General features: G+C 40.4%; 1 protein-coding gene across 1 annotated transcript; it reads right to left on the reverse strand.

Annotated features, from left to right (window-relative positions):
- Nucleotides 1-8,785: 8,785 nt before the first annotated feature.
- OR2K2 (olfactory receptor family 2 subfamily K member 2) lies at nt 8,786-9,907 on the reverse strand. Its single transcript, XM_003586433.6, has one exon. The coding sequence runs from the start codon at nt 9,782-9,784 to the stop codon at nt 8,834-8,836; it is 951 nt and encodes a 316-aa protein (XP_003586481.4). The 5' UTR covers nt 9,785-9,907; the 3' UTR covers nt 8,786-8,833.
- Between the last annotated feature and the right edge of the window lie 732 nt (nt 9,908-10,639).

Below are 10,639 nucleotides of genomic sequence, written 5' to 3' on the forward strand. Positions count from 1 at the left end.
CTCTCAACCCTGCTTTATCAACTGTTTATTTAACAGTCTAAATCCTTTGTGGTAATTCCAATAACCTTCACAGCATCTTCACCAGAAATAGATTCCCTCTCAAGAAATATCTTTCTTTGCTCATCCAGAAGAAGAAGGTCCTCATCCATTACAGTTTCATCATGCTGCTACACCAATTCAGTCACATCCTCAGGCTCCACCTCTACTTCTAGTTCTTTTGCTATTTCCACCCATATGCAGTTACTTCTCCTACTAAAGTCTTGAACCCCTCAAGGTCATCCTTGAGGGCTGGATCAACTTTTTCTAAACTCCTGTTCATGTTGACATTTTGACCTCTCTCTGTGAATCGCAAGTTTTCTTAATGGCATCTAAAATAGTGAATCCTTTGCAGAAGGTTTTCAATTGACTTTGCCCAGATCCATCAGAGGAATCACTGTGTACGGCAGTTATAGCCTTATGAGTTGTATTTCTCACATAATAAGACTTGAAAGTCAAAATTACTCCTTGATCCATGGGCTGCAGAATGGATGTTGTGTTAGCAGGCATGAAAACAACATGAATTGCATTGTACATCTCCATCAGAACTCTTAGGTGACTGGGTGCATTGTCAAATGAGCATTAGTATTTTGAAAGCCATCTTTTTTCCTAAGCAGTAGGTCTCAACAGTGGGCTTCAAATATTCAGTACCATGTGGTAAACAGATGTACCATCATCCAGGCTATGTGTTCCACTTCTAGAACACAGGCAGACTAGAGGCAGCACAATCCTTCAGGTCCTTAGGATTTTTAGAAAGGTCAATGAGCATTGGCTTCAGCCTTAAGTCACCAGCTACATTAGACCCTAACAAGACAGCCAGTCTGTGTACTGAAGCTTTGAAAACAGGCATTGACTTCTCCTCTCTAGCTATGTAAATCCTAGATGGTATCTTCTTCCAATAGGAGGCTATTTCACCTACACTGAAAATCTGTTGTTTATCCATCTTCATTAATTATCTTAGCTAGATTTTCTGGATAACTTACTGAAAATTCTATATCAGCACTTGCTGCTTCATCCTGTACTTTCATGCTATGAAGACAGGTTCTTTCCTTAAACCTCAGGAACCAACCTCTGCTAGCTTCTTTTCTGCTAGCTTTCCTAACTTTGCTTCTGCAGCTTCTTCACCTCTCTCAGCCTTCACAGAATTGAAGAAAGTTAGGGCCTTTCTCTCGATTAGGTAAGGGAGTATTGTCGCTGGATTGATCTATCTAGACTGCTAAAACTTTCTCCATTTCAGCAACAAGACTGTTTCCCTTTCTTATGATTCATGTGCTCACTATGGTAGCACTTTTCACATCCTCCAAGGACTTATCCTTTGCATTCACAACTTAGCTAACTAGCATGAGACATAGCTTTCAGCCTATCTCAGCTTTTGGCATGCCTTTCTCAGTAAGTTTGATCATTTCTAGCTTTCGATTTAAAGTGAGAAATGCTTGAATATTCCTTTCACTTGAACACTTAGAAGTCACTGTAGAGTTTTAATTGGCTTAATTTCAATATTGTTACATCTCAGGGACTAGGGAGATCCAAGAAGGGGAAAGATGGGGTAACAGTGGTTGGCGGAGCAGTCAAACCACACACAACATTTATGAATTCAGGTCATCATCTCATACAGGCACTAGTTCATGGCGCCCAGAAACAATGGACAATAGTAATATCAAAGATCAGACATCGCCATAGTAATCTAATGGTAATGTAAAAGTTCATTACATGAATTTCCAAATTGTGACACAGAGACATGAAGTGAGCAAACACTGTTGGGAAAAAATGGCATCCATAGACTTGCTCAACACAGGGTTTCCACAAACCTTCGGTTTTAAAACAAATCCACTACCTGCAACATGCCATAAAGTGAAGCACAATAAAGCAAAGTATGTCTGTGGGGGGAAATGTTGTATAGGTTAATCTGAAGGCCCATTTGCAGAAAGGAAATGTGAGGAGGAAAGAATCATCCTGGGGAGGTACTTCTTTGCTCAGGAAACAGTAAAATGATACACACCACTCTACCTAGTCCTTCTCTCATTTCCAGATGCTCCACTACCCCTCTGAGAAGATCTTCCCATGGCCCCTTGGGAGGAACAGCTACTTAGCTCTCCAAATAGCTCTAGAGCATTTACCAAACAAGACAGTTATAATGCTTCTCTTTTTCTGCAACACTTCTTCATTAGGACACTATTCCCACTAGACAAGTACAAGTCACAGACCAGCTCTCACTGCCCTGTGTTTCACTAGGCTTCATTACAGTTTAGAAGCCCTGTGGCCCTGCTTCCCTGGAGGTGCACACAGGTTAAATAAGACACTGTGGGACTTAGTCCCATGAGTAAGCAATAGGTTTGCAGTGAACTTGGGAAAATTCAACCAAGACTTATTAGGAAGAGAACTTTACTTTTCTCAGAAAGCTTCCTAAGGGGGATTTGAAGTGCCATCAAAGTGAAATGATCCTATTTATGAGTAACAGTGAAATACTGAGAGGAGGGTGTGATTCAAAGTACTCATAAAATGTCCAAGGAAAGTATTACTCAAGTTTAAGAAATTTACTCCATTTTATAAATTACAAATCCCATAAAGTTTCACAGTTTGGTGCCATAATGATGGGTACAGATCACTATACATTTGTACAAACCCACAGAACACACGACACCAAGTGTGAACCTTAATTTAAACTATGGATTTGAGGTGATATGATGTGTCAGTGTAGGTTCATCAATAAACGCACCACTCTGATGTGAATGTTGATAATGGTGGAGGCTAAGGGGGCAAGAGCAGGGATTATATGGGAAATCCCTGTATCTTCTAAATTCTGCTAAGAACCTAAAACTACTCTACAAAAACACTTAATGAAAAAAAAAAGAGCAAAGTAGCCCATACCGAAGAATTTATCAGTTAATTGAGGACATAATAGAGACAATAAAATAATTCAAATGGGCAAAGACTTGAATAGATATTTCTGTAAAAAACATACACAAATGTCCAAAAAGTTTGTGGAAAATGATCAACATTACTAACCATTAGATCAGTGCAACTCAAAGCCACAATGAGATATCACTTCACCCCTACCAGGAAGGTTAATACAAGAAAAACCAAAACAAAAACTACACAGTGTTGGCGAGGATGTGGGAAATTCGTCCCTGTGCTCTGCTGGTGGGAATACCAAATGGTGCAGCTGCTACAGGAAACATAACAACTATTATGGAAGTTCCTCAAAGAACTCCAAGTGGAACTACTGTGAGGGGCTCCCCTGGTGGCTCAGCTGGTAAAACAACTGCCTGCAATGCAGGACACCTCGGTTCAACTCCTGGGTCAGGAAGGTCCCCCAGAAAAGGGATAGGCTACCCACTCCAGTATTCCCAGGCTTTCCTGCTGGATCAGATGGTAAAGAATCTGCTTGCAATGCAGGAGACCTGGGTTCAGTCCCTGGGTTGGGAAGGTCCCCTGGAAGAGGGCGTGGCAACCCAGTCCAGCATTCTTGCCTGGAGAATCCCCATGGACGGAGGAACCTGGCAGGCTACAGTCCATGGGGTCACAAAGAGTCAGACATGACTGACTAAACACAGCACAGAACTGCTATATGACCCAGCAATCTCACTTGTGCATATGTACACAAAATAATTGAAAGCAGGATCTAGGAGAGAGATCTGCACACCCATGTTCACTGCCCCATTATTCACAAGACCCGAGAGGTGGAAGCAACACAGATGTCCACCAGTGGAAGGATGGATAAAGAAAATGTGGTATATGCATACGCTGGAATATTCAACCTCATTAAAAAAAGAAATTCTGTCACATGCTACTACATGAATGAAACTTCAGGACATTATACTATGTGAAATAAGCCAGTCACAAAAATACAAATTCTGTCTGATTCCACTTTTATGAAGCATCTAGTCAAATTCATAGAAACAGAAAGTAGAATCATGATTGCCATGAGGAGGAGAAACAGACAGTTGTTTTTCAATGTGTGCGGAGTTTCAGTTTTGCAAATGAAAAACCCTGGAGATGTGCTATACAACAGCATGAATATACGAACACTATGGTACTGTATGCTCAAAATGGTTAAGATGATAAATTCTATGTATGCATTTTTTAACAATCAAATCACTGTTCCTTGAATCTTCCAAGATTTCTTTTGATTTCTTTTTCCTCAAATTGAAGTATAGTTGATTTACAGTGTTAATTACTGCTGGACAGCAAAGTGGCTCAATTATAAATATATTCTTTTCCATTATGCCTAACACAGGATATTGAACATAGGTCCTTATGCTCTACGGTAGGACCTTGTTGCTTATCCATTCTATATATACTATCTTGCATCTGCTAACCCCATGCTCCCAATCCACCCTTTCCCCACCCCTCACCCGTGGCAAACAAAAGTCTATTCTCTGTATCCGAGATTCTGTTTGGGTTTCATAGATATATTCATTTGTGTCATATTTTCCATTCCACATGTAAGTGAGATCATATGGTATTTGTCTTTCTCTTTCTGACTTCAATTAGCATGATATCTCTAGATGCAGCCGTGCAAATAGTACTATTTTCTTCTCTTTTATGCTATGCCTTTAATTTCTATAGTTTCACCAAGAATGCAATATGGTCTTTAGTGTATATATTTGGTGGGAAAAAGAGAAGTTCCAGGGGCCTCAGTTCATATCTTCCTGCTACAGTGTTCCTTATTCCATAATTCACAAGGCCAGTGTGGGGATGTGCCACTTGTTGACAGTATCTATTCCAAATACTACTTGCAAACCGAGGGCAAATCCATGGGTGCTTTCAGAGTCTCCATATGTGGACTTTGAAGTGAATCTCAATCACCTGAGACTCACAGGCAGACTCACTGACATCTATATTGCAGTGTTGTTCTTTAGCAATTGGAGAAAGTTCTGCATGAATGTCCAAGAATCTGAAAGTGTTTCCATTTCTCAGGACAGCCATTTTGAAATCAAGATGTAGTAGGAAAAATAATGGTCCCAAAGAGGTCTATATCCGATTAGGATGCAGAAACGGAGCATATGTTAGATTAGGTGGCAAAGGAGATTAAGGTTGCAGATGGAATTAGGTTGTAATCAGCTTACCCTAAAGAGATTATCTGTCTAGGCCCAACTGAAATCACACAGGTCCTTAAAAGTGGAAGAAGGAAATGAAAAGAGAGAGAGATGTGATGACACAAGCAGGGTCAGAATGATGCAATATGAGAGAGACTTGACTCATCTTTGCTGGCTTTGGAGATGGACGCAGGGCCCATGCATTAGAGTGCTCAGGCTGCCATAACAGAATACCACAGAATGGATGGCTAACAGAAATGTATTTTCCCACAGTGCTGTAGGCTGGAAGTCTCTGCCTCAAGTACCAAACAGGAGATGATAGAAAGAGAAAAAGGCAATGGGGACTCTTCCCAAGCTCGTGGGACCACGGTTCCTCTAAACCAAGAAGAAGGGTCTCTTCCCTAAGGGTTTTAGGTGCCTGCCCAGCCGCCACTGCTGGTGCTGCCACGGTCACCATAGGATTGCCTGGGAGTTGGGGCAAGAGACAATTTTTTTTTTAATTAGTAAATTTCCTTTGCTCCCCATTTCTCATTTCAGACCACCGAAAGGGAGCTTCCCTTGGAGCTCACGCTATCTTTCTCTCTGAACCCAGTGTGTAGGTTTGGGCTTCAGGCTGCCCTTAAGTCTAGACCAAGAGATGCTGGATGGTGGAGAAGAAAAAGAAAAAAAAAAATTCACCGTGAGTTTGTTGGTACCTTGCATTCCAGTTTCCTTCCCAGGTATGCATGGTACCATTCATTTTTCAGAGCCCTCAGATGACTGCTCCATGCATTTCTATCTAAAGTTTTTAATTACATTTGGCGGGAAAGCAGGGTGGAGAGGGCTTACTTAATCTTGATGAAAACTGGAATCTGTCTTCTGGCTTTTGCTCTCTCCCTACTTTAGAAGTTGCTCTTTTTCAATGCCGCTTTCTTGGCTTTTCCTATTTGATGGGCTTTAAATATTAGTGTTCCCCTAGTTTCACGTAGGCAGTTTTCAGTTTGTTGTTGTTCAGTCGCTAAGTTGTTTCTGACTCTTTGTGACCCGATGGACTGCAGCACACCAGGCTTCCCTGTCCTTCATTATCTCCCAGAGTTTGCTCAAACTCACGTCCATTGTGTCAATGATGTGTCAGTCATCTTATCCTCTGTCACCCCTTCCCCTCTTGCCCTCAATCTTTCCCAGCATCAGGGTCTCTTCCAATCAGTCGGCACTTCACCTCAGGTGGCTAAAGTACTGGAGCTTCAGCATCAGTCCTCCCAATGAATATTCAGTGTTTCGCACACTGTATAGTCTCTCCCTAGTTAATGTTAACCATTTTCAATACTTAAATTATTATATATATATGCAAATATGTCACAAGTTTATATCTCCAGGCTGATCTTTCTCATTAATTCCAAACCAGCATATCCAACTGACATCTCTTACACATTTCAAAATCATGACAGATTCCACATGTCTAAATTATAACTCGAGAGTGGGAAATCCAGCTGCAGAGGCTGCAGCCCCGCTCCCCAGCGGTTGAGGCGCCCCTGACCTCGGGGAGGGGGAGGCCACTCTGGTCCAGCCATCCGCGTCCTTCGGCTCCCCCTCCCAAAGAATTAAAAAAATAAATAAATAAATAAATAAATTATAACTCATGGTTTCCCTTCAACCCCTAAACTTGGTCAAGTATTCCCCATGTCAGTTAATGACATATCAGGCTTCTTTGACACCCAGAAGCCACCTTTGACATCCTCATCTCTCTCACTACAGGAATGGTCAAGTACTTAATTGAACAGCCATCAAAAGTTTATTATATGCATATTTGTATTCAACAGATGTTCACTGAGCACTTGGTGCTTCACAAAAGTATGCACCGAATGCCTTTCCTGTGCCAGACTTTGCGCTAAGCTCTGGGTCTCCAGTGGTAAATGAAATTGATATGGTCCCTGCCTCAAAGAACCTACAGACTAGTGAGAGAAATATTAAACAAACCCACAAATTATTATCAGATTACAAATTTTGATGAATGCTTTCAATAAAAAGACACAGCACACCAGTTTTGTAGAAGGAAAAGGAATCTGAGTTTCCCAAAGCAAAGAATATAAATGGTGGGTAATCAGATTTTGAAAGCCCATGCATGTCATCTTAAGGACTTCAAGCTTTAGGGTAATAAAAAGCCAATAAGGGGTTTAAATGGGAAGTGACATGATTCAATTTTTTAAAAAAGCATAAACCTGGTCATGTTACTAATCTTTCAGGAACTGACTGTCATTGGTGGTTGTACCTTTTCGTCAAATATATTCCTCTTTTTAATACCTGACAAGAATCCCTCACCCAAGACTCTATAAAATTAGGGATTGTAATTGAGACAGAGTTTAACCCAAACTGATTGATATGGAGTCTAATCTAAATGACAGAATGTACCAATTGCCAGTAATTTCCTTTAGTACTGCCTGTAACATATGAAACACATTTATATTTATATTGACTTCCTGTTTTTCTCAGCAACTTTGGGTAACATATGGCTGTAATACTGTAACTCCTAATCTCTTAGCCAAGAGCTACTAGGGAGATATCTGCCTAGGTTCCATCCTGGGTCCTCTTCTGACATAAGGGTCATTTATAACCTGCTTCAGTGACTCATGTCAACTAGCTCAGTTCCCTTTGTCAAAGCTGATATACTAATTACTAAGGGTATTCAGTGTCTATGTCTTCAAATTCTCATAGTTCACTCTCTGCAGTAAAGATTTCCGTTACTTCTGTAACTCCAGTTCTTCCGGTTTACATTTGGTATCACACATATTACAGCTAACTCCAGGAGACAGAAAATTCATTCTAAAATCCAGCTCTGCTACTTTAATAAAATTCTACTATCAAATATCACTTTAAGATGATTTACAAAGCAACAGACCTCATTGCCCATGCTGTTTCTTCTTCATAATTTTCACAAGTGGTATTTACTTCTCAAATACAGTGACTAATTCAAAGATGATAAATGTATTAGTTTACTGACTTATGCAAACATAAAAGATACAAAATAATAGGAATCCATGACTTTGTGAAGTCAATCATTCAATGAAGAAAAAAAGACATACACACATAAAAAAAGACCTAATTGGTAGTACTGGTGGTATATTGACATAGAAACACACACAAGTTATGCAAGCATCTAGGTGCTTGGAAAAGCAAAGTTAGCAAGTGAGCAAATCAAGCAGGCACTACAACCTTACTCAAGAAGTCAAGAGTTTTAATGAGGAGTTTTCAATGAGGAAGGGTAGTTAGCCACTCAGCATGTAGAACAAGCTCTGGCGAAGAAACCCAAAGGATGAGGGTTACAGTTCCAATTTTACAACTGTGTGATGATGAGCCAAGTATTTTAATTTTTCAAAGATTCTGTTTATTGCTTAAGTAACCAAGGCCATTGTGTCTTTGTTTCTTTTATGCTCCCACTTCATTCTGGAAAGGATTTAGGGCAGAGATGATAGACAAGTTTCTTCCGGCACCAGAGTTTACAGACTAAATTCATCCAAGTTTCCTTCTGGAACAAAAGTGTGATGACTCTATAGCCCCAAACTCCTCACAACCATAAGACAGAAAAGACAGAAATTACAACTAAATGCAAATTGGAACCTACTACCGTCCACAGGCAATCACTCTATACACACCTATTTCACAACTGTAAAGTGACGAAGGTCACGCACAAGTTAGTTTACTGAGCGTGAGTATATTGTCTTGAATTTTTCTGGTGAGTTCCGCCAAGGACACACCCCTGGAAAAAAATCACGGACACACAGTCAGAGATGTTCCTGTGTTTGTTGTAAGTACATTTTGCCCAGCACTTTTTTCACCGCATCTTTGACTTCTTTGTTTCTTAAACTGTAAATTATGGGATTCAGCATAGGCGTAAGCACTCCATAAAGCAACGAGATGATTTTATCTATTTCTTGTGAGCCTGATGAAGAAGGCTTTAGGTACATGGAGAGGGCAGCCCCGTAATACAAGATGACCACAGTCAAGTGGGCACCACAAGTAGAAAAAGCTTTGTTTCTGCCCTCTGCTGAGCTGATTCTCAGAATAGTGGAAAGGATGAAGACATAAGAGATGCAAATTAAGAGCATTGGAATGGGCAGGAGGAGCACACTGATCACCAGCATGACTGTGTCCATGAGCAGAGACCGTGTGCAAGCTAGCTTCAGCACTGCCAGAATTTCACACGTGAAGTGGTCAATGAGATTCCCACAGCGGGGTATCCGTAGGGCGAAGCTGGTTTCCAGCAGGGCTGTCAGAGAGCCCGTCACCCAGGAGATGGTGGCCATCTGCACACAGACCTGTCTGTTCATGATGACGGGGTATCTCAGCGGGCTGCAAATGGCCACATAACGGTCATACGCCATCACAGCCAGGAGCACACACTCCGTGGAGCCCATGGCAAGGGACAGATACATCTGTACAGCACACCCAGAAAAGACGATGGTTTTCTGGGATGACAGCAAGTTCACCAGCAAAGTAGGAATCGAAGCAGATGTGTAACAAATATCCATGAAAGAGAGATTTCCAAGGAACAAGTACATGGGAGTCTGAAGGCGTGAGTCTACGACAGTGATCAAAATAAGAATGCTGTTGCCCAAGAGGGTTATCAGATACACGAAAAGGCTGAAGATGAAGAGAACAATCTCCAACTTTGGGTATCTAGAAAAACCTTCCAGGAAAAAGAAACTCCAGCTGGTGAGATTTTCGCCTTGCATTCGCTTCCTTTTACCTGTAGTTATTCTAATATGATTCTATTCGCTTTATCTGAGGACAAAAACGGATAGATAAAGTATAATGTTCATTGACTTAGGAAAACACTTTTGCACTTATTTCCACTATTAAAAACACAATTTTACCACAAAAAGTCACAGGACAATGTATCTATTGATCGAAGAGGAGGGGAAACAGGTTAGATCTACATAAAAAGTTGCTTCTTTCAAAACAAAATTTAGAGAAGAGTGAATTTGAAAACAAGAATAAACAAATTTAATATGTGAGTCTCAGCTTGTAATCCTTTGCTTGGCACACAGCGGGCCTTCAGTAAACAGTTGAAAGTACTCAGTGATGAAAAATATGAAAGAACAATGAATATATTATTGAGCACTAATTAGAAAAGTCAGTCAAATAAATGAGGAAAAGAAAGCACATTTGTAAAAATAAAAACCGGTAATGATCTTCACTGGAAGAAAAGGAGAATTCTTGGAAGGAACAAGTAAATGAATTTTAAACTAACACCTATGAAGTTCTGGCCAGCTAACAGCTTGGAGGTCCATACACTTGTTTCAAAAATGGTGACATTGTTTGTAGTGTTGCAGATACCCATTCTGATTCTATGTAAGAGCCAGTTTACAAGTCATGCAAAATAACCCACCTCATTTAAAAATTGTTACATCCACTATAAAGTTTTATTCATTATAGGGGCCCATATCGTTGTGAGTATGTAAATAGTTTTAAAAATTATATCCAGGCAATACTCCTGTTATACACTAAAACTCATGAAGATTCAGGAAATGTAGAAATGAAACTCCCTTTAAAACTTATCTTAAAATCTCTGCAACAAGACGGATAAA

Source organism: Bos taurus, chromosome 8 (genome assembly GCF_002263795.3).
Source record: "Bos taurus isolate L1 Dominette 01449 registration number 42190680 breed Hereford chromosome 8, ARS-UCD2.0, whole genome shotgun sequence".
Taxonomy (NCBI): domain Eukaryota; kingdom Metazoa; phylum Chordata; class Mammalia; order Artiodactyla; family Bovidae; genus Bos; species Bos taurus.